Below are 23369 nucleotides of genomic sequence, written 5' to 3'. Positions count from 1 at the left end.
CGACAGCATCCCCTGGTTTGTCAGGCCAGCTCATAAACACCTGCACCCTGAGAGAATGAACTAAGATGAGACTGTGCCCATGGGTGCTGAAGGGATCCCCGCAGGACAGGTTGTGTGTGGGCAGATGTCAGGGGAGGGAGCCTTGAAAGAATGGGCTGGCAAATGGAGACACTGGATATGATTTGGGGCCCTACTTCAGAACTCTGTTTTAGGACTGTTCTGCTGCAAAAGATTCCATCCAGATAGTTGAAGGGTCCCTTCCTCAGTCAGTAACCAGTCAAGTGAGGAGAGCTGAACATGCCGCACAAGATGAGTGAGCTGAGGCAAACCCAGTCTCCTCAGACCTGGGACTCATCTGGAATAGGGCTTACTAGGAAGAGCTTTTGGGAAGACAATTTTTGAGCTAGGTTTGGAAAGTTGGGAACAGTGCGTCTACAAGAAAAAAGAAAGGACTGCATCTCAAATGCAAAAAATGAGAAGTGTAAATGTGTGGAAAGGAATTGAAGCGTTTGGTGTTGGAGAGGGCAAGTTTCATGAGCCAAGAATGGGTGGGGGTGGTTGAAACGGCATGAAAAGCCCAACTGCCCAAAGGGTCTAAAGGCTCTTTCAGGAGGCCCGGGGTTTCCTGCAGCCAGCATCAGGACCCACTCTAGTACCTGCAAGCACTGGATCGGCAGCAGAGGAGAGAACCAGGAGCTGATGTGGACTGTTGAAAAGCCCCAGACGATTCAGAGACAGGCGGGTACCTCTTAAGATGGCCCCAGAGGAGGAGCTTCCCGATGAGTATCCAAGGTGCCCTGCTGGCTGCTGGGGAAGAGGGCTCAAAGCAGGATAACAGGATGGTTATTAGTCACTGGGATTGCCCTGTGCTCTGCACCTGCCTCTGAGACTCACAAGTTACCATAGTAGAGAGGGGACCTGACGAGAACATCTCAAACTTTGGATTCCATTTCAAGATTGGAATTAGTTGTTAAAAGATATTTTCCCCACCATGGGGGCACGTGCAACTAAACGTGGGGACAGAGAATAAGGATTTGGACCGCAGAGTGCCTTGTCTTTCTTCATGCATCTAACTACGCTTGAAATTTCCTTTCCCCTTCTAACACTTACCCAGCTTCCAAAACTCAAACTTGAGTCCCACTCCAAAGAGTTTTTTGGCCTACTTCAGTTCAGTTCAATTCAGTCGCTCAGTCGTGTCTGACTCTTTGCGACCCCATGAATTGCAACACACCAGGCCTCCCCATCCATCACCAACTCCCAGAGTTCACTCGAACTCACTAGGCCCAGGGTATTTCTCATTCAGAATTCCTAGAGCTGAATAAGGTTCCAATAGAACCTCCCATGCTGTTGGAAACGTTCCATACCTGTGCTGTCCACTAGGGTAGCCTTTAGCCACATATAGCTATTGAACATTTGGCCTGGGGCCAAACTTTACATTAATTTAAATTTAAAATACCCCCATGTACCTAGTCGGAGAAGGCAATGGCACCCCACTCCAGTACTCTTGCCTGGAAAATCCCATGGACAGAGGAGCCTGGTAGGCTGCAGTCCATGGGGTCGCTAAGAGTCGGGCACAACTGAGCGACTTCACTTTCACCTTTCACTTTCATGCACTGGAGAAGGAAATGGCAACCCACTCCAGTGTTCTTGCCTGGAGAAGCCCAGGGATGGGGGAGCCTGGTGGGCTGCCGTCTATGGGGTCGCACAGAGTCGGACACGACTGAAGCGACTCAGCATCAGCAGCAGCATGTACCTAGTGGCTACTATCTAAGACAGTATAGTCTTAGAGCACCTATTGTCTGAACCAATGATTTTATATTTATCATCTCAAGCTTCCATGTATTAGGAACCTAATATTTACTAAATACTTTATTAGGTACTTTATACAAATTATCTCATCAACTGTTCACAGCCTCTCATGAGAAGGCAGCCCTACATTAAAGATGAAGAAATAAGAGAATAGGAAAACCCTATTGAGTGACAGAGCTGAATTTGAATTTGAGACTGAACTAACTCCAGAGTTTAGGCTCTTTCTATGATAGGGTGTTTCTTAGTACCACTTTGTCTTCATCAGTTGGACAGACTGATTCTCCATACAGCCTCTTACTGTCTAAGGTCCCTCTTGCCCTCTCCCATGAACTAAAATCCTGTGCCCCCCTCCTCTCCATCCATTCACTTTGGGGTAACTTCCTAGGGTGGACCAGCAGGCAGACACCATCACTGCAGAGCCTGAGGGAGGTGAAGAAAAAACAAATGTGAATTACAGCAATTAAATCACTGGGCATGGTGGGCTTTGCAGAGGGGGTCCAAGAGAGTTGGAGGATAGAATGCAGAGCTGAACAGAAGCCCAGAAGACTTGAGGCAGGTGTTTGAGAGCACTCTTCCAAATTTCAGTTCTCTTCTTAGTCCTAGGAAGCCTCAGTCCCTGCCCCTGAAGTACTTGAAATAAAAGATAGATAACAGATAAACTGTTTCAAGCTAGGACTCATGGGTGTCTATACATTGGAGCAATTACTGGTCCATTCATTTATCCAGTGAAAAATATATCAAGCACCTTAAGGATTTAGATTCAGTAGGTCAGCAATCGAGCCTGAGAATCTGCATTTGGACAGAAGCTAAGCAATTCTGTGGCCCACAGATCACACTTGGAAGTTATGATCATTTTCTGCAAGTAAATGAAAAAACGTTTTCTTTTTCTTGGAGGTTGCTATGCTATCCTGGGTTTTCCCAGTTCACAGCTGGAAGTGGTCTCTTCCTCTTTTGATCTTCTCTGTAGTGGAGATTCTCAAGCCTGGCTGCATGTTAGCCTCACCTTGGTAGCTTTAGAAGCCTACTGATGCCCACGTTTCAGCCCAGATCAGCTGACCAGCATTCTGGGGGTGGCACTTGGGCATCTCCTAGGGGAGCTGACTCTGATATGCAGCCACGGTTGAGGACCCCCTTTTTTTATTCTAATGCCCTCACGGCACCCAAACATACCCTGCTTCATGTTACTCGTGTGTTTCTCCTCTTGGCTGGGCTGAGTCATCTCTGAACCGCCACAGCCCCAGTTATAAAGCATTTCAGCTGAAACAAACACTTCCCCCTATTTCAGTTCAGCTTTATGGGCATCATAACATTGCCCCAGAAGCTGCAGTCTTTTGCCCAAAGGTGACAAATTATTCTCTTTCCTGTGTCCTTTCTGAACATCGTCTTTTTCTGCCAGGTCTTGGGTGGCCCCTTCTTCAGCGCAGCTCTTATGAGTAGAGCGAGGTGCACCTGGGGTTAGATGAAAGCACTCAGGGTGGCGGGATGGATGGGCCTGGATGAGTCAGCTGGGGAGCTGCAAAGACTGCACTTATCAGGCTTTGGGTTGCTGGTGCCAGCCCCTGCCAGCTCCTAGTCCCTCCACTGTTGACAGCACAGGGGCCTCGGCAAATCTTCCGGGATGGAGCTTCTTTCCTTTAAAGATTCTTGGCGCCATGGTGGGCAAGTGGGAGCAGGCCTGGTCTCAAACAGAACTGTGAGGCAGAGGAAGATTCCTCAGATGCCCCGTCTCCCTTTCTTCCTCCTTTAATTACCAGCAGTCACTGGACACTGCCACTTGCCCAGAGGCCACTGTCCTCGTGCCTTTCTCTTCCCCTCCCTCTAAGCCTGCTCCTCAGAAAGGTAAACTAATTCACCCTAGGTTGAAAGTTTCTAATCAAGTTAAGTGTGCTACCTACCCAGTCCAGGGGTTTTTTGTTTTTAAATCAAAGAGTAGTGTTTCAAATGATGGAATTTCAGCTGTCATTGTGGATTAAGTATTTTTGAGGGGAGTGGGGGTTCTTTCTGAATTCCTGAAATTACAGGGTCAGCCCACTCTGAAATCAGAGAGGTGTGGGAGGCCACCTGCTTCTGGAGGGGTTGCTGTCTGTTGTAGAGGAGACAGGATTTTGCCCCGAGGAACCACCTTCAAGATACCCCTTGGGAGGCACCAAGAGAGGGTCTCACACGTCCCTTCTGCCCCTGCCAGATGTGGACGAGTGTGTGGAAGGGACTGACAACTGCCACATCGATGCCATCTGCCAGAACACCCCACGATCGTACAAGTGCATCTGCAAGTCTGGCTACACGGGGGATGGTAAACACTGCAAAGGTGAGGCTGGGAGGGCACCTGGAGAAGGGAGAGCTGCCAGAGGGGGAAACCGTGCCCCCGTCTTCAGCTGGCCACGCTGTGCACGAAGCCCTGCACTCCCTGCTGGCGTGGGGACAGGGCTAGAGGAAAGCAGCTCCTTCCCAGAGAGGGTATTGTTTTCTAATTTGCACAAAGACACCATATATACACACTCAGGCCCGGGTGGGAACAGTTCACAGCCATACAACCTGACTGGGTGAGGGGATCAGGATCACGGGACTAAGGCCTCAGGTTCCCTGCTATTGGAACCTCTGTCTTTAGACCCTTACACCATGCCCCAAAAGTTTGAGAACAGACAATTTACCCTAGGGCAAATTCATACTATAAACAAACACATCTCCTCATAATTAAAGCAATGCAAATTAAAGCAGTCTTGAGATGTTATTTTAAATTTATGACCTTCTGTGTTGGTTAAGACTTCAATAGACAAGGTATACTCATTAATTCCCGGTGACATTATAAATTGAAAAGTGATTTTGTCATACCTAGCAGGAATCTTGAAGTCATTTATACCCTCCAACTCAGGAATTTCATGTTTAGGAACTTATTTAAAGGAAATTCAAAGAAACAATATATGAGAGAAGATGTTTTTGATGCATTTATGAGAGAAAAATAAATGGAAGGAATCTAACAACAGAAAAAAGGGGTTAATAAATTATGATGTAGCAACATAATGGAATATTTTGCAACCATATACAGTGATAATTGGAAAGATCTGATGGAAGTGTGAAAATGTTTATGACTGAAGTTTAGAATGCAAATAGCTAAATGCAAAATGGTTTGCAGGCTATGAGAGTAACTATGGAAACAGAGATACACACAAGCACACACACATACACAGAGGTTTTATATTTTTTAAAAAACCACCATAAAGCTGAGCCCAGGGACAGACGGTCAGGGGCATGCAGGTGGGTCCAGCTGCCTCAACTATTTGCCCACAGATGTGGATGAGTGCGAACGGGAGGATAATGCAGGTTGTGTGCACGACTGTGTCAACATCCCTGGCAATTACCGATGCACCTGCTATGATGGATTCCACCTGGCACATGACGGACACAACTGTCTGGGTGAGCGAGGGTTGAAGGGATGTGGGCAGGGGATGTCTTGTGGAGAAGGAGATGTTTTCAGCATTTCCCATTCTCAGGCATGGAGAGGAAAAGTAAACGAAAAGCTGCATTCCCACAAAATAGAAAACAAGGTCAGCCTCCCCTTTGAGACAAGATGCTGAGGATGAAAAAATCCTTCTGAATGAAAAACATTAAAGAGATGCTGCTATAAAGTGTTCTCAGGGGAAGGGCCAGGCTATGACAATAGTGGGCTTGGTCACAGCGGGTGGAGCATGGTGGGAAGGTGGTTTGGCTCCAGACAGATCCTGGCCCTGCTGCTTACTCGCCATGCAGACTTGGGCAACAGGGAAGGTAATAACCACCCAAAGGGCTGCAGTGTGATGACACAATGTGTGTAAAGAGCCCTGTACCATCCTTAGGACATTGGTAAGTGCTCAGAAAACAGGGGGAATGTCATTGATGATGGTGCTTCCCTAAACTTAGGGTTAGGGTTCCAAGTCTTATTAACCTTTAGCTTTTAGGGGAACCCTATATAAGTTATCCATGCCCTGGGCCTCAGTTTCTCCACTGCAAATTGTAGGAAAGAACTTGGCTAGAGTCACAAAATCACCAGGTTGGACTAGAAGGGAGCAAACAGAAGGACGGAATGTAGGACAGGCTAAGAGGAGGAGGACAGGGATGGGGAGAAGTCAGGGGCGTAGGAGATGGGACGGGAACAAGGCAAAGCCAAGGACTCCTTGGCTTTTCCTCCAGGTGCACTCCTCAGTCAGGAGCCTGCGAGGCCTGGGCCCCTCTGCCCTTGGCCAGAGTGAAGCACAGGGTCTCAGGGCTCAGCAGAGAGGAGCGGAAGAGAAGGCCCTAAGGAGTCGGATGCCTTTGGAGCTAGACTGGCCCATTTGGGTCCCTCTCCGATGCTTCTTGCACCAAGGAAAACGGAGAAGGACTGTGAACTTGGGAGGGTAGTAAGGCGCATGAGATGGAGTCAGGGCACTGAAGCGGGAGCCCCAGGATGAGCCTGGGGATGGTGATTTGGGGTTGGTAATTAGGGTGTGGCCTGGCAGCTCTTTCCCCATCCCTCTCCGCCAAGCTACCAGACTTTGTTTTGTTAAACCAAAATAGGAGAAAGGCTAGGGAATGTGGCAGCAAGCCCAGGCATGGGAGAAAGGGAGGAAGGACAGGGCCATGGTCCTTCCACAGAAATGGTCCCTGCCCCGCAGTGAGTTGAGGCTCACTACCTTTCCCCACCTGGCCCCTCCAACCTCAGCACCGTTGCCAGAGCTCTCCCCGCACACAGAGCCCTGAGTCCCTGGCTGCTCGTCACAACCAGCTGCTCACAGGTCTTGCCCCTGACCAACCTCCATCCTTGTCTTCATCTCTGCTCCTCTCGCTCTGCCTCCTTTCCTGATCTCCTCTGCCTTCAGACCCAGTTTCAACAGGTGAGGGAAAGAGAGGCACATCCTCCCCTGAGTGAGCCATTCTCGCATGTCCCCTCCCCACTCGCTTCCCTGAGCCTGGCGGTGGGATGTGAGAACTGCCTGGCTTCCGGCTGGGTGGTGGGTTTCAGGGAAGGCCCGGCTGTGCCCGCAGCCTCACCACCCGCCTGTCCTGCGCAGATGTGGACGAGTGTGCCGAGGGCAACGGCGGCTGTCAGCAAAGCTGTGTCAACATGATGGGCAGCTACGAGTGCCACTGCCGGGAGGGCTTCTTCCTCAGCGACAACCAGCACACCTGCATCCAGCGGCCGGAAGGTCAGCCTCTGGCCGGGGGGCCGGCCCCGAACGCCCGCGCTTCTCTCTCCCCTGCTCAGGAGCCCTCGCTCAGTCCCCTCAGGTCTACCCTCTGCTGCTCCTTTTGTCCCTGAACCCAGTCATATCCTGAGGGTTCCGTGGACAGATACTCTGGTAGAGTGAAGTCTGGGAGAATTCATCTGGGGCTGGGGGTCACGGTGGGATAGAGGCTACCCTGGGACATCCTCTGTGTCCAGATCTAAGGTGGGTTTGCTCCTCACTGTAGAGCACTGACCAGAAAGTTCACTTGGGCTTTTCCATAAGATGCTACAGAAAGACCCGAATGAACTTTTTTGCCAAGCCCAATAGACGGCCGAACCCTAAACCGAGGTCACCTGGCCTCACCTGTGCCTCATTCCTCGGGTTGGACTGTGCACGTGTTGTCTGTTTCTGTGACTCCACCCTCACCTCCCTGCCCACCCCCAAGGGCAAAGACTAAGCCTAATTCATCTCTGTATCCCCAAAACCTAATATACTGCCCTGCTTGTAGTAGAAGCTTAATAAATATTTGTTGAATAAAATGTATAATAATGACCCATGCCAATTACTCCTCACTCACATGGTAGATGTTATTTATCTTTTCCCAGTTTGACTGTAAACTCTTTGAGAAAAGAGATCATATTTTTCTGGGTCCCTCCTACATTCACCCAGTATAAGCACAGTGCTGGGCAACTATTAGACACTGTTTTTAGTTGCTTGATGGAGGGGGTGATCATGTAGAGTTTAGGGGGCCTGGGTGTATCATTCAGAATAGCTACGAGCTCTGCTCATTAGCACCGGCTCGGTGGCCAGGACAGGGGGCCTGTGATGGGGAGAGTCAGTCTCTGTACTGCAGCCTCCGTGAAACAGTCCCAGTTCCCGACGCCCATGGCTTCCCTTCTAGTCTCTCTTCCTCTAGGTGCCCAGGAGCACAGCACATTCACCCCGCCCTCCTCTTCCCTTTTAGAAGGAATGAACTGCATGAACAAGAACCATGGCTGTGCTCACATCTGCCGGGAGACACCCAAAGGGGGTATTGCCTGTGAATGCCGCCCTGGCTTCGAGCTCACCAAGAACCAACGGGACTGTAAATGTGAGATGACTGGGATGGCAGTGGGGGAGGAGGGGCGTGGGGCCTCAGCAGCAGGAGTGGGGAGAGATGGGTGTGCGGGAGAGGCAGCTAGCTTCGAGGGCCAGATTCTGCGTTACAGAGAGCCGGAGTGCCCGGGGGAGGCAAGCTGACAGGCCTCCTGCCCTCTCTGCACAGTGACGTGCAACTATGGCAACGGTGGCTGCCAGCACACGTGCGATGACACGGAGCAGGGTCCCCGGTGCGGCTGCCACGTCAAGTTTGTGCTCCACACCGACGGGAAGACGTGCATCGGTGGGTGAGGCCAGTGGAGAACTCAGTCCACTTGCGATGGGGGCAGGGGTGAGGGCCCCGGGGAACCAGGGGAGGGGGAGCACCGACGTGGGGCTCAGGTGCTGAGCACAGGAGCACTGGGGAGTGGGCTGAAGCCGCCAGACGGTGGCAGGTCTAGTGAGAGTGAAGGGCTCACCCAACCTTCCTCCTCTCCCCACCCCTTGGTTCTGCACCGCTCCGCCCCCCACCCCCACCCCAGGAGCCTCGCCGTCCTCTTAATGCAGGATGAAGTGTTGACAGGTTGGGAACTATCAGCTGAGGTGCTTGCTTGACCCCAGGCTGTGGTCAAGAAGGAGGAGAAAAGATGGGGCAGTTGGTAAATTAAGCCTGACCAGAGGCCCTAGTTGAGTAGTGTGGTGAGATGCGAGCTGTCACAGCCCACTGTCCACACTCAAGGGTGGGACAGAGTGCCCTTTCCTGGGACAAGTGGGGTTGCCTGGCTCCAGTATCTTCCTCTTTCTTCTGTCCCTCCTTGCTCTCCTCCTTCAAATCTCCTTTCCAGTCCTTCCCCCTAGGCCCCCATGTTCTCCTCTCTCCTCCATATTCCAGTGGAGCTCTGCCTGGGGTCCTCCCATTTCTTCCCCAACTCTAGAATCCCACCCTCTCACCCTTACTTGGTCTTCTTAATACCTGGGCCCCTTTTCCTGAATCCCTAGGCCTTACCTCACATATCTTTAGGTCCATAGATGAGTTCAGTTCTTTGATTCCTAATTCCCTAAATCTTCAGGGTGTGTGTGTGTGTGTGTGTGTGTGTGTGTGTGTGTGTGTGTGTGTGTGAAGGTCAGTTACAGAATGCTAAGAAGGATGATGGGACAAGGTGTTCCCTTGGCAAAGTGGAAATGAAAGTAGAGTCTGGGCAGGGGAAAGGCTGTGTCTTGGGCCGGGCAGAGGCAAGCTTGTCCTGTGGGCATAGGTGTTTATGAATGGCCATTCATCTCATGGGCTGCAACATGCTAGGGATGGGAAGGTGTGAACACAGTCATTTGGTGTGTTTATCAGAGACAAGACATTCTGTTTCAGAACCAGGCTGTCTCCCAACTCACTCCAGAAACCCCTCTGTCTCTGCAGAGAGCACTGCCTTTCCCCCAGACACATGGACTGAGCAGGTGGGGCTCTTCAAGGCCTCCCTCAGGTACCTGCTCCAGAAACTTGCACACACAGTTCTAAAGTTCCTTAAATTCTCTCTTGCTACATGTTTCCCTCTGAACTAACTCTCTTAAACCTTGGAACATATTCGGGTCCTCATGTTGCCTTCTCGAGGCTGGTTTGTTCCAGCTCCGTTCATTTTTTCCCTCCTAAGTCTAATTCCTCTGCTTTCCAAACCTCCTGCGATGCCCTGGACGCACTTACACACCCTTAGAGACTCCCAGAAGAAACTGCATGCAGCCCCCAAAGGAAAGCTGCATGTGTCATGACGGGGCTGTGGATGGGAGGCCGGTCCCTCTCTGATGTTCTGTTTAGACAGTCCCGGGCATGGCTGCTTTGAACATACTCCGGTTAAGCTTGAGCTCTGCTATAATGCAAGACCCATCCACCCTCTGGGCCATGGCCAAGTGAGGCAGAAGAGAGCAAATGAGGCTGTCCTAAGGTTCTATGTCTTTTTCAAGTCCCTCTCCCTCTTCTCCAGAAGAACTTATTTTACCTTGACCTGTATCTCATTTTTCTCCCCAGCCCTGGTAGGAGGAAATGCCATCATCTGAGGCCATCGGGATGTTCAGATTTAGTGGGGAGACTGAGAGGGCAGTAGTTTAGCAGTAAGGGTGGGCGCCCTCTGGGATTTGGGATTTGGCAGCTTGTAAGACTTGAGGTTGCACCCCAGCTTGGCCTCTGGCATGCTGTGTAGTACTGGGACCATGACTGCCCCTCCCCGAGACTCCATTTCCCACCAGTTGCTTGGTGGGAGCCTGGCTTCTTTGAGGGTACCAGGCAGGGCGAGGCTGGGGAATGAAGTGCAGGAGTCTCAGAGCTCATCATTTGGGGCCAGTGGTTTGGGCCTGCAGGGCGGAGGAGGAGGGTGGGAGGGGGTTGGGGCGCAGAGGGCCACAGTAGCTCTGCCCAGCATCTAAACAGCTTTTTTACAATGTCAAACAGGGGAAAGGCGGCTAGAGCAGCACGTACCCCCTCAGGCCGTTTCTAATGGTAAATATGTCTGCTCTCTCCGCTTGCTCTCACTGGCTTGCTAGGGGAAGGGCTAACCCGCTGGGGCTCCCACTAACCGCATGCCCCCTGGGCCCAGCCTGACTGGGCTCCCCAGCAGCCTGAGCGCTGGGCCCGTCGAGTGACAGGAAACCTGGGTCCCCAGGAGCTGGCCCAGAAGCCTTCGTGTTGGTTTTCTCTCTGTGATGCGGTCACTCTCCTTCTCTCCTTCCTCTCACATTCCTTTGTCCCAGCTTCTTCCTCACCCAGCTTCTAACACCTCCCCACCTCCCAACTATCTGCCCCCACCCTCCTTCTACACAGCTGAAGACTGCGCCAGCTCCACGTAGCCAGCATGCCCACAGTGCCACCCGAGATCAGGGTGGGATAGGGTTAGGCGCCATCCCCTCCTTAGGGTCTCTTTCTTGGGTTCTTACCCATGTTAGCTCACAGTCCCAGCACCTCTTGTCCTTCTCTCCAACCATAACAGTTCAGTGCACGACATCTGAGTTCAGAGAGACCTGAGCTTGAGTCCTGGTTCTGCCACCTTCTAAGTGTGCCTCCTTAAGCAAGCTCCTTTCCTCTCTGGTCCTCAGCTTGCTGCTAAGTCACTGCTAAGCCACTTCAGTCTTGTCCAACTCTGTGCGACCCCATAGATGGCAGCCCACCAGGCTCCGCCGTCCCTGGGATTCTCTGGGCAAAAACACTGGAGTGGGTTGCCATTTCCTTCTCCAGTGCATGAAAATGAAAAGTGAAAGTGAAGTCGCTGTCATGTCTGACTCTTAGCGACCCCATGGACTGCAGCCCACCAGGCTCCTCCATCCATGGGGTTTTCCAGGCAAGAGTACTGGAGTGGGGTGCCATTGCCTTTTCCAGTAAAAGAGGGAGAACGAGAGTCCTCTCTTAGTGTTCCTGCGGTGATGGAGATAGCGCACTAGAGCGCCTACTAAGTGCCTGACACAGAACAAGCACAGATTAAACCATGATTTTAATGCACGCCCTGAGGAGCAAAGGTTTGAGGCAGCCAGAGAGGCCACTCGGGAGAGCTCTGCCCTGGGGTGGCGGGCAGGTTCGCCCAGCTCCTGGTCCAGCCTGGGATGACCCCATGCTGGCCCTGCTGCTCCCCGCTGGGGACCGCCCGGAATTGACTAGACTTGGTGCAGGCCCTCTGTTCCCCTCTCTCTGCTCCGGGGCTTAGAGGGCTTCTCATGCTCGGAACACTCGTGGGGCTGGCTGGGCTTGGAACCTGAAGCCAGGGTTCCCACCTAGCTTCCTCCCACGGTCTTGGAGACCTAAGGAGACTGAGGTGGGGGTGGCACACAGGAGATCCCACTGGGACCAGGGCATGGCCGGGGACCCATAGATAGAGGTGGGCTTTTTCTGAGCCCTTGCTTTGCTCTTCTCCTCAGTGACGTGGGCTGGGCCTGAGTTTCAGGAGTCAGAGATTCAAAATGATAGCGCTCTCCAGTACGTTTCTCTCAGTTCTCTTGATTCTGAGATCCTCTCTTCTCTCTTCCACAGCAGAAGCCTTTTATCTCTCTAATGGGAGAATTCTAAGCCCCACCCCCCCCCACCAAGGATGGCCCACACCTCCCTCAGAGTCCCTGTCAGGACCTTGCACTTTTTGAGCTGATGTTTTTTTTTCCCCCCCTGGGCTCATCTCACTCTCCTGAGCTGCAGTTTAAACCTATTTTTCTCCTGCTCTAAATTCAGAAAATAGGGAGTATGGCCCAACTATATTCCCCCCAACTCCAACCTCTCAGCAAAGGGAAAGCTTCAGTCAAGAGGGGAGCAACAGAAGAAAGGCTCTGAGGTTCTTTAACTCTCTCACTTACTTTCTTATGTCCTTCCTTCCCCTCTGGATTCGTCTCCTTTTGCCCCTTCCCCTTGCTTAGACAGTATCTCCCCATTAGGAAAGTAAAATAACAACAGAACAGTCAGCTTATCTCTATCTGGAACTAAGAGGACTGGGGAGGAGTTGGAGGTAGCCAGGAAGGCGCTGGGGAATGATGGAGTAGGAGCTGTCTCCTCTGGGATCTTTCTTAAGATAGCTGAGCAGAGAGGAAGGGGAAGATGAATTGATGGTCATCTCTCAGCTGTCTTAGGAATCACCAGGTTCACTCTCCTCAAGACTGTCCCACCGTGACCCCACCCGCCAACGAGACAGTCGGGGGAAAGAGGAGGAAACTCCTGTTGCCCCTTCTTGTTTGCTCCCTGGCAGTGAGAGCCACCCTTACTTAGCTTTCCCTCCCTGCACCCTCCCCTCTCCGCCTCCTCCACCCTCAGCACATTCCTGCCTGACAGCTCTGGCTTGTACCTGCCTCACCGCTGTCCACCTTGTTTCAATCAAGTAGGGGGCAGGGAAGTGGACTGCTTGGCTGCACTTGTGAGGGGCTGGGGGCTGGGAGTGATGGGAGGAAGGGGGCTGGGAGCCTCCACTTGATGCTCCTTCCGCAGCACAGGGAGGCATCCAGGGCCTCCTCTTGGGCCTCTGCGCCCCTTCTCTGCCCTCTCCTCTGGGATTCCTCCACGCTGATAGCCAGGTGACCATCCCCCACCTCCCTCCTAAACAGAGACCTGTGCTGTCAACAACGGGGGCTGCGACAGCAAGTGCCACGATGCAGCGACAGGCGTCCACTGCAGCTGCCCCGTGGGCTTCATGCTGCAGCCAGACAGGAAGACCTGCAAAGGTAAGGGTTTTCAGAGGACAGGAGCATAAAGATAAGGAGCAGAGACTGTGACCGGAGACAGGGTACCTCATTGTGGGACCTCCTCAACCCCCGCAAGTTATCCTGACTCTAAAGAACTGAGGCTGTGACGCAGGCTTGTCTCCTGTCCACCTTCCCCATCTCAGTCCAAGGGGCACAAAAGTCCAGCCAGTTCCTTAGTGCCCCTGGCCCGCTTTGTTTTGCTTCCTCTCGTTCCTAGTCTCCCTGCGGGTCTCTAACCCTCTTGGTTAATGAACATGCCGTTCCCGTTTGTTCCTGAGTCTGGAAGGGTGTTTGCGCCCTGATTATGTATGCACAAGGTCACAGGTGTGTTCCTTCTTAGCCCACAGTCCCCAGACCTTCCCCGTGGAAAGGCTGTCCCCATCAGAGGGAGATTAGGGGAGCAGGTGGGAGCACTGATGTTAGAGTCTGGCTCCCTGGGTCCAGATTCCAGCTCGGTCTCTTATTAGCTCTGTGGTCCTGGGCTAGTTCTTTAGTGTCTCTGTGCCTCAGTTTCACCACAGTAAAGGTTCAGTGCCTCACAGAGATGCTACAAGGATTAAACGAGTTACACATAAACTACATGTAAAGTCTTAGAACAGTGCCTGGCAAATGGTAACAATGTGTTAGCTACTATTATGATAGAATTTCCCACACTGTCCATTCTATTTCCCCCTCCTTTTGATGAGCCCAGTTTAAAGGAAAGGCGCAACAAGGGAGGAAAACGGGAGGGTGGCCCTACTGAAAATACGATTCATCGGGTCTGTGTCCCTCGGTCGCAAGGTGGAGGGACTGGAGTAAGGCCGGGCGTGCTCTTTGTGCCTCTCGGCCCAGCAGCTGGCAAACAGACCAGGGAGGAGGCTGGGGCCGGGCTAGGGTGGGGGTGTATGTGGCTGGGGCAGCAGGTCAGACAGCCAGAGTTGAGAAGTTTGCTGCTAGGAAGGACTGCTGACAGGGACTGCCCTCTCTGCCCCCTCCCCCAAGTCAGGGTGAGTAGCCTGGGTCCTGTCTGCCACCAGCTTGGGGAACTTGACCTCAGGAAGGAAGCCACTCACATACCCCCTCCTTCCCTTCCCTTCCCAGTGCTGAAAGCTGCCTCGGGCCTGAGTCTCTCCAGACCTCCCCAGTCCAGCCCCCTGCCTGGCCCCCGCCCTCCCCCAGCAGCTCCCCAGCCTTACTGGCTTTCCTGGAGGTCCTCTCGCCTGGCCTCTCTTCCAGCTCCTCCTCTCTGACGCGCTGCCCCTTTGGGTCTCCACCTCTTTGCTGCCCCCACCCCCGAAGGCTCTTACGACAGGCCGGGGAGAGTGAAGGGATAAATCCTGTCCACCAGCTTTTTTGGAGAGGGGCCATCAGTGGCAGAATGAGGGGCAGAGACTAGCCCTGTAGGGCAGATGCCCACCTACTTCTAGGCCACTCCCTGAGGGTCTGACACTGGTTCCCATCTCTCTCGTTCTAAGAGGACTCAGACCCAAGAAACAAGGTGTTACTAATGGCCACAGATATCCCGAAGAGGGAAGAAACAGAATCCTGAAGAGCGAAGAAACAGAGATGGGAGAGAAAAAAAAGTCAGCAGAGGCAGACCCAGGGCTCTCCTTGATGTTCCCTGTCTCTGTGAGGGAGGGAGGGTCTTGTCTCTTCATTTGTCCCTAGCCTTCAGTATTACCTTTGGTTCTATTTTGTCCCGCTTCCCCAGACATAGATGAGTGCCGCTTGAACAACGGGGGATGTGACCACATTTGCCGCAACACAGTGGGCAGCTTCGAATGCAGCTGCAAGAAGGGCTATAAGCTTCTCATCAACGAGAGGAACTGCCAGGGTGAGCAGACCTGGGCCAAGGGAAAAGCCTCTGGAGAGTTTCTAGAGTAGGAGAGCTTCAAAGAGGCCAGAGGGCCAGAGTATGAGAAGCTCAAAGGACACCGTGGGGAGTCTCCATAGGCAGTGTCATGCTGTGACCTAGCAAACATGCTCCTTCCTCTTGGCAAATCAGCCCTTCTGGGGCACGTGGCTCGACAAGGAGGGAGGAGGGGATTTCACCCCAGTTCACATCCTTGGCAGGATCTGACCAGCCTAACCACACATGGCGGCCCTAATCCACAAGCACAGATCTCAAAGTTCCTGACTTCAAAGACTCCAAATGGAGGGGCGTAGGGGGGTGGGTAGGCATTGCTGAGTCACTGATCTTAGGGCTGGGCCAGAGGTAGAACTCTTCAGTTTGAGGGAGAGAGCCAAGGGGGCCCTTCACCTGAGTAGGAGTCACAGGGTCAAGTGGCCCCAAGACAGATGCAGTGGCTTGAAACCTTGCCCTTCCAGATATAGACGAGTGTTCCTTTGATCGGACCTGTGACCACATCTGTGTGAACACGCCAGGGAGCTTCCAGTGCCTCTGCCGTCATGGCTACCTCCTGTATGGCGTCACCCACTGTGGGGGTAAGCCGGCACTTCTGGCCTTCAGCCCCTCACCTCCTCGCCTTTCAGCTGAACACACCCCTGAGGGGGCTTGTGACTGTGGGCGGTCCCCAGGTGCATGTGCCATGCCTACATCCATCATGAGGAAATGGGAGAAATGAAGACAGTGGAGACACTGGGGTATCAGGGAACAGCATCCTGTTTCCAAAACTTCTATCTCCCGTCCTCATCACTGTCCCTTGACTTTCATCCTTAGCCCCCAGATTACAACTCCTCTGCTAGGTAGGCATGGAAAGCTTTTAAAACTTTGTTAGCTTGGCCCCTTCTCAATCCTTCTTTGGACTGAGAACAGAGACCAGGGAAGAAGGTCCTAGGTTTGAACTCTTCTCAGACCGGGAATCATCTTAGGGTACCTGGAACTCTAACCAAAGGCCCCCCACTCACTGCCCATGTCCTGGCTCCTGCTCCCCCCATTGTTTGTCTGTGTCTCCCGCCTCCTTCCCCTAGATGTGGATGAGTGCAGCATCAACCGGGGAGGCTGCCGCTTTGGCTGCGTCAACACTCCTGGCAGCTACCAGTGTACCTGCCCAGCAGGCCAGGGCCGGCTGCACTGGAACGGGAAAGACTGCACAGGTGGGTGGCGCCCTCTGCTGGTGGAAGCTTGCACTGCAGTTTCAGGGTAGGGGGTCCCTGGGGTCCTGGAAATTGTGGAGTTAGGGTATAAAGGAGTAGGGGATGGAGAATGTAGTCGTTTGAGACATGGGGTTCCCAGTAAATAACTCCTTCGTCCATTTCCATGTACAACTGCAATTCTGCATGTAGCTCATTCTCTTCCTCCAATTACACACCTGACTGACAGGCTAAAGCGGGTAGGAGAGGAAAAGCCTCTCTTCCTCAGGCTTCTCTCCTCTTCCTAGAGCCAGTGAAGTGTCAGAGTAGTCCTGGTGCCTCAAAAGCCATGCTCAGCTGCAACCGCTCTGGGAAGAAGGACACCTGTGCCCTGACCTGCCCGTCCCGGGCCCGGTTTTTGCCAGGTACGTAGAGGAGGTTGCTGGAGGGCTGGCAGGGAGGAAGGCTGGCTGTTTAGGCAGCTCCTCTGCTCCCCTTGGGTTCCTTCAGCCAGTGAGGGGCAGGGGGCAGGTCAGAGCTGTGACAGCCCCCTTCTCTCAGAGTCTGAGAATGGCTTCACCGTGAGCTGTGGCATCCCCAGCCCCAGGGCTGCTCCAGCCCGAGCTAGCCATGCCGGGAACAGCACGAACTCCAACCACTGCCATGGTGAGCACCAACCCAGACGCCTTGTCTCATGCTACTCCTGGCTTATTAACCCCAATTTCCCTTCCTTATTAACCCTCCTGGCCTTACTTTTTCCTGGATCCCCTTCTTTACTCTGTATTTGTCCAGCCCTGCTGCCTTGCTCCCTCTGCCCTTGATGTCTGATGCTCTTGGCTTTCGTAACCCCTCTCCTCCAGCCAAGACCCCGGGCCCAGCTTCCCAATACCCTCTATAGCCGCCCCCACCCTCACGGGGCCCCCAGGCTGTGCTGAGCTTCTGCCATCCCTCTAGAGGCTGCAGTGCTGACGGTTAAACAGCGTGCTTCCTTCAAGATCAAAGACGCCAAGTGCCATTTGCACCTGCGAAACAAAGGCAAAGTGGAAGAGACCAGCAGGATCGCGGGGCCAGGTCTGGACTGGGGACCCCGCTCCAGTGGGCTATCTGGCCGCCAAACCCTTCCCACCCCTCACCTCCTCAGCTTAGTGAGAGCTCCAAAACCCACTGACACCCTGAATTCTGGACAGAGCAGGGGAAGAAGTGGTTGCAGGCGCAGGGTCCAAGGAAGTCCTAGGATGTTCCCCACAAACTAATTACTATACTCAACTAGAAGGACAGTCAAAGATCTGGTGAGATCTGTCTGGGTCGGGATGGAAAAATGAAAGCCAGGAGTGAGAACACTGTCTCCAGGGGGTACCCCTGAGGTTGACAAGGCCTCTTCCCTAGGTGGCACCCCCTGCTCTGACTGCCAGGTCACCTTCATCCACCTCAAATGTGACTCCTCTCGGAAGGGCAAGGGCCGACGGGCCCGGACCCCTCCAGGCAAGGAAGTCACTCGGCTCACTCTGGAACTGGAGGCAGAAGTCAGGGCCGAAGAGACCACAGGTGGGACTGGGGACACCATTGGGAGGAGGATGGAAAGGGGAGGGCAAAGGTGGGCAAACAGCAGTCTTGGCAGCAAAGGGAAAGGGCAGAGCCTGTCAAAGGGCGGAGCCTGCCTAAAGCTAAGTTGAGGACCCAGTCCCTCTACCCAAGCCCCTCCTAGCTCCTCGCTTTGCTGCCTCGCCCTCCTGCTCACAACCACTCTTTCTCTTTCTTCTCCAACTCAACACCATCCATCACCAGCTGGCTGTGGGCTGCCCTGCCTCCGACAGCGGATGGAACGGCGGCTAAAAGGATCCCTGAAGATGCTTAGAAAGTCCATCAACCAGGACCGCTTCCTACTGCGCCTGGCAGGCCTCGATTATGAGTTGGCCCACAAGCCAGGCCCAGTAGCTGGGGAGCGAGTTGAACCAGTGGAGGCCTGTAGGCCTGGGCAGCACCGCTCTGGGGCCAAGTGTGGTAAGGGAGCTTGCTGGGGAGCAGGGGAGTAGGGAAGGCTCAGCTTGGGTCTGGTTCAGAGCAGGACACTTTACATCTTTCAAGGTGTGAGGCAGCCAAGACCCTCCTGCCCATCATCTTCCCCTCCTTGGTCCCAGACTGAGATCTAGAGGGCCATCATGTGGAGCTACCAACACTCCTGCACATGGCTTTGGCCCCTGAGCCTCCCCAGCAGGATTCTGTCTGATCCCAGACCAAGAGGTTCTCCTTGAATCTGGGGGAGAGAGAAGGGGAGCCCCAGACCTGGGTGGTGGGAAATAGGTGGGGGTGGGTGGCTAGCGCGGCCGACTCTCCCTCAGTCAGCTGCCCGCAGGGGACGTATTACCACGGCCAGACGGAGCAGTGTGTGCCATGCCCAGCGGGCACCTTCCAGGAGAGAGAAGGGCAGCTCTCCTGCGACCTTTGCCCTGGGAGTGATGCCCACGGGCCTCTCGGAGCCACCAACGTCACCACATGTGCAGGTGCCAGGGGAACAAACAATACAGAGTGGGGTAGGGTGGGCACTGGGACGCCCACAGCATGGGACTTCCCAAGGGCAGGCCCAGGTGCCAGGCCACTCTCCTCGTCAACATCCTATTTGCGTGTGCCTCTGTCCCGAGACTGGGGGACCCTGTGGGGATAACCAGGACCACCCCCATCAGAGTCGGGCCCTTGGCTCATTGCAGGTCAGTGCTCACCTGGCCAACACTCTGCAGATGGGTTCAAGCCCTGCCAGCCGTGCCCACGTGGCACCTACCAACCTGAAGCAGGAAGGACCTTGTGCTTCCCATGCGGTGGGGGCCTCACCACTAAGCATGAGGGAGCCATCTCCTTCCAAGACTGTGACACCAAAGGTGAGTGGGCTACTTACCCTGGTAGGATCCCCGGCCCCAACTACCTCCCAAACTCTCTCCAGATCCCCAGAGTAGACCCAAGTATGCTGCCCTACCATCTTCCCCAAACCACTAAAGGCCCAGCTGCATGACCAGCCCCACCATCCTACTCACAGGACGCATCCTGGCCCTCCAGCAGTCCTAAGCCTGGGAACTGGGGAAAGAGTAACAGCTCCACTTAGCCCTCTGCTTTGCAAGTGGCGCCACCTCCCCTCAAAGCTGCAAACGAGTTTCTCTGCAGATGGCTGTGCTCAGTGCCCGAGAGAACAGGCTGACACTGTGACCAACTGCGCTGGCTAGTTTGTTTCCTCCTGGGCCTAAATTCTGGCGTGACTAGGGAAGGTTGGGACTCCAGAAGGAACTCTGGTGTCTTTTGTTTATTCTCTATGATGAATGTGTCCCTGCCCCAGAATTCCTGCTGGCCTGCCATCTTAACCCCTGCTCCTCCCCCCTGCCTGCAGTCCAGTGCTCCCCTGGGCACTACTACAACACCAGCATCCACCGCTGTATCCGCTGTGCCATGGGCTCCTATCAGCCTGACTTCCGTCAGAATTTCTGCACCCGCTGTCCAGGAAACACAAGCACTGACTTTGATGGCTCCACCAGTGTGACCCAGTGCAAGAGTATGTGGCAGGCCAGGCTGTGGAAAATGGGGTGGGGAGGCCTGGGAGCAGTAGGCATGGGAAGAAGTGGGAGATGGGCAGGGTAGTGAACCAGCAAGGAGCAGAGCTGGGGGGGCGTGGCTAGGCAGGCAGGTCCCACCCTCCCTCTCTCCCCAGCCCACCTACACTCAAGGCCTGTTGTTGGGCTGGGCCCTGAAGTGCCCTATCCCTGCAGGGGAAGGAGACAGGTAGGAGGGAGGTACGGACAGGTAAAGTGAGGCAAGATGGTACTAAAAGGGCAGGAAGGAAAGGGGAACCCAGAACTTGGAGGAGTTGATGAACTCCATGTGTCTGACTTCCACTTCAGAACTCTTCAATTTCCCCAGCCTGTTCACCCACTGACTTCTCTTCTCTTTCTTGCTTTGTCCATCGGGCTTGGCTACAGATCGCCAGTGTGGTGGGGAGCTGGGTGAGTTCACTGGCTATATCGAGTCCCCCAACTACCCAGGCAACTACCCAGCTGGTGTGGAGTGCGTCTGGAACATCAACCCCCCACCCAAGCGCAAGATTCTTATCGTGGTACCCGAGATCTTCCTGCCATCTGAGGATGAGTGTGGGGACGTCCTCGTCATGAGAAAGAACTGTGGGTGGCTGCAGAGCCGGGCCAGGGAAGGGCAATCCATATCTGGTTGAGGGGGGAGAGAGAGAGAGAAAACTGGTGGTGGAAGAATTGGGGCAATGATGAGTAAGGCCTTGGAAGCAAAGGAAAATAGCAATGAATGCTACATGTCCAATGGAGGGCAGAGTTAAGAAAGCCAGCTTTGGGAGTGGAATTCCAATAGTGTTACATGTGTTACTTTCCTATTCTAGTATTTTTACAGCTCCATTCATTTAAATGTTAAACTTTTCACACTGTGTGAGTGCCTGGGTGTCAAAGAACAGGCCCAGGGCCGTGAGAAAGGATATGTGTATGGGTGTATGGAGGGGCTAGGGGAGCTGCACGTATGAGGGAGGGCCTCTGTCAGCCTGAGTCCTCACTCTAGGAGGACTTGGGGAGCTTGCCCGGCTTTCTCCTGACCTGCTGCTTACCTTCCCAGCCTCCCCATCCTCCATTACCACCTATGAGACCTGCCAGACCTACGAGCGCCCCATTGCCTTCACAGCCCGCTCCAGGAAGCTCTGGATCAACTTCAAGACAAGTGAAGCCAACAGCGCCCGTGGCTTCCAGATCCCCTATGTTACCTACGATGGTGAGCAAAGGCAGGAGAGCCAGGGAGGTGGGTGAGAAAGGGCAGGTTCCAGGGTCTCAAAGGGAGGAGGAAGAGTTCTCACTCATCGGCCGCTCCCCTTCATGGACTTTGCAGAGGACTACGAGCAGCTGGTAGAAGACATTGTTCGAGATGGCCGGCTCTATGCATCTGAAAACCACCAGGAAATTTTAAAGGCGAGTGAATATTAACAATAATGACAGCCAGTGTTTAATGAGCATGTAACAATGGGCAGGCAATATGCTAAGTGCTTACTTGAATATTCCCTTTGATATATACAACAGGTCTATGGAGTAGGTACTTTCATCATTCCTAATAAAAAGCGTCTCATCTTTATGGATGAGAAAGCTGAGGCACAGAGAATTAGAGAACGTGCCCCAGTGGTAAAGCTGGAATTGGAGCCCAAACCCATCTGACTGCAGTGTCACCCATACTGTCTTACACTCTGGGTAAGAGAAAGGGAAGATGAAGAGATGAAATGTCCTCTGCCTCTTCCACCAATGAATATATAGAAAATGAGGTTTAGAAAGATGCTTTTGGGATTTCCCTGGCAGAGAGCTCTCTCTTCAGTTCCCAGAGAAAAACAGTGCTCCTGTACAGTGTTTCTCAGGGTTAATTCAGTATGCTGCCAAGTCGCTGCAGTCGTGTCCGACTCTGTGCGACCCTATAGACGGCAGCCCACCAGGCTCCCCCATCCCTGGGATTCTCCAGGCAAGAACACTGGAGTGAGTTGCCATTTCCTTCTCCAATGCCTGAAAGTGAAAAGTGAAAGTGAAGTCACTCAGTTGTGCCCCACTCTTAGCGACTCCATGGACTGCAGCCTACCAGGCTCCGCCGTCCATGGGATTTTCCAGGCAAGAGTACTGGAGTGGGCTGCCATTGCCTTCTCCAGTATAGACCTCTTTTAAAGGAAAAGAAACGTTTCCAACATTGAAGGGTGGTCTGGATACTCAGGTCCATGGATCCCAGTTTGAGAATGTCTTACTGAAGAAACTATAGTCCTAGTCACAGTATTATCCTTCATAAACTATCAATGCAAAAAACTGTTATTTTATGATAGATAAAATAATTTTTTATTATTATCAAAATGAGACACAATGACAAAAATCTCCTAGAACTGGCTGACTGCAAAGAATATCTCAGCAATGCTTCTCAAAAAATTTTAGGGCATCTGAATCCTTATTTCAAATGTGCTGTGAATTCCAATGCATAAAGTAGAGGTACCATTTTGATTAAAGTGGAGATGAGAGGCTGGAAGCTCCACCTCCTGTTTTAAAAAATTTCCTGATGCAATGTGAAGAACACTAGCCCAAAAGTCAGAAGAGCTGAGTCCTAATGCACAGTGCTTGGCACCCAGTAGGCTCTCCACACAGCATATTGCTGTTTCAGACAGGTGGTCAGGAAAGGCCTCTGAGAAGAGACCAGAATGAGGTAAAAGGCTACCTATTAGAAGATCAAGAGACGATCATTCCAAGCTCAGGAGCATAGGAGCCATACAGCATGTTCAAGAACCTTGAGGCCAGTGTGGCTCAGCAAAGCAAGGAAGAATCAAGGGGGGATACGGGAAAGACAACAGTCCACAGATCACATCCCATCGATGGGGCATACAAGGGATTTAGCTTTGCTGAGTCATAAAGAACCCAGAGAAGTGTTTAGAATAGAAAAAGGACAAGATCTAATTTAAAAACAAAAGCCATTCTGCTGCTGCTGGGGATAGGGAGGGAGAACAGTCTGTAGAAGGACAAAAGTAGGGGGAAGTATGGCGACCAGTTAGGAGGCCATTGCCAAATGAAATGATGGTCTTGGACAGGGTGGTAGCTATGGAGACAGTGAGAAGTGGTCAGACCCCGGATATATTTTAAAGGTAGAATCAATAGGTTTCGCTGTGGTTGTGAGTAAGAGAGGAGTCAAGGATGGCTCCAAAGACTGAGACTAAGCAATGGAAGGATGGAGCTGCCACTGACTTGAGTTGTAGAATTCTAAGGAGCAACAGATGGTGGGATGGGATCCATAGTTCACTTTTGGATATGCCTATTGGGCATCAAGAGGGGCTGCTGCTGGGTGGAGGCTGGTGGTCCTCTTTCCCACCACTGACATTGATGCTAATATTGCCATTTGCCATCCTCTGCAGGACAAGAAGCTCATTAAGGCCTTCTTCGAGGTGTTGGCCCACCCGCAGAACTACTTCAAGTACACAGAGAAGCACAAGGAGATGCTGCCAAAATCCTTCATCAAGCTGCTCCGCTCCAAAGTGTCCAGCTTCCTGAGGCCCTACAAATAGTGCCCCTAGGCCCAAGACCCAGGTTTTGAAGCCCC

General features: G+C 52.9%; 1 protein-coding gene across 1 annotated transcript in view; it reads left to right on the top strand.

Moving 5' to 3' along the window:
• SCUBE3 (signal peptide, CUB domain and EGF like domain containing 3) overlaps positions 1 to 23334 on the top strand; it is a 32516-nt gene extending 9182 nt beyond the window's left edge. Inside the window, exons 2-23 of the mRNA XM_052649440.1 lie at positions 3995 to 4117; positions 5098 to 5223; positions 6837 to 6971; positions 7957 to 8082; positions 8257 to 8373; positions 10504 to 10551; positions 13122 to 13238; positions 14950 to 15072; positions 15567 to 15683; positions 16170 to 16295; positions 16580 to 16696; positions 16833 to 16937; positions 17226 to 17342; positions 17658 to 17816; positions 18057 to 18272; positions 18611 to 18772; positions 18977 to 19144; positions 19645 to 19806; positions 20231 to 20428; positions 20883 to 21035; positions 21150 to 21229; positions 23185 to 23334. Of these exons, the coding sequence (XP_052505400.1) occupies positions 3995 to 4117; positions 5098 to 5223; positions 6837 to 6971; positions 7957 to 8082; positions 8257 to 8373; positions 10504 to 10551; positions 13122 to 13238; positions 14950 to 15072; positions 15567 to 15683; positions 16170 to 16295; positions 16580 to 16696; positions 16833 to 16937; positions 17226 to 17342; positions 17658 to 17816; positions 18057 to 18272; positions 18611 to 18772; positions 18977 to 19144; positions 19645 to 19806; positions 20231 to 20428; positions 20883 to 21035; positions 21150 to 21229; positions 23185 to 23334 (2945 nt within the window). The remainder of the gene's footprint in view (positions 1 to 3994; positions 4118 to 5097; positions 5224 to 6836; positions 6972 to 7956; positions 8083 to 8256; positions 8374 to 10503; positions 10552 to 13121; positions 13239 to 14949; positions 15073 to 15566; positions 15684 to 16169; positions 16296 to 16579; positions 16697 to 16832; positions 16938 to 17225; positions 17343 to 17657; positions 17817 to 18056; positions 18273 to 18610; positions 18773 to 18976; positions 19145 to 19644; positions 19807 to 20230; positions 20429 to 20882; positions 21036 to 21149; positions 21230 to 23184) is intronic.
• The last annotated feature ends 35 nt before the right edge of the window (positions 23335 to 23369 follow it).

Source organism: Budorcas taxicolor, chromosome 11 (assembly GCF_023091745.1).
Source record: "Budorcas taxicolor isolate Tak-1 chromosome 11, Takin1.1, whole genome shotgun sequence".
NCBI classification, from domain to species: domain Eukaryota; kingdom Metazoa; phylum Chordata; class Mammalia; order Artiodactyla; family Bovidae; genus Budorcas; species Budorcas taxicolor.
The sequence above is the reverse complement of the archived record's forward strand: the minus strand, read 5'-3'. Positions and strand labels throughout refer to the sequence as shown.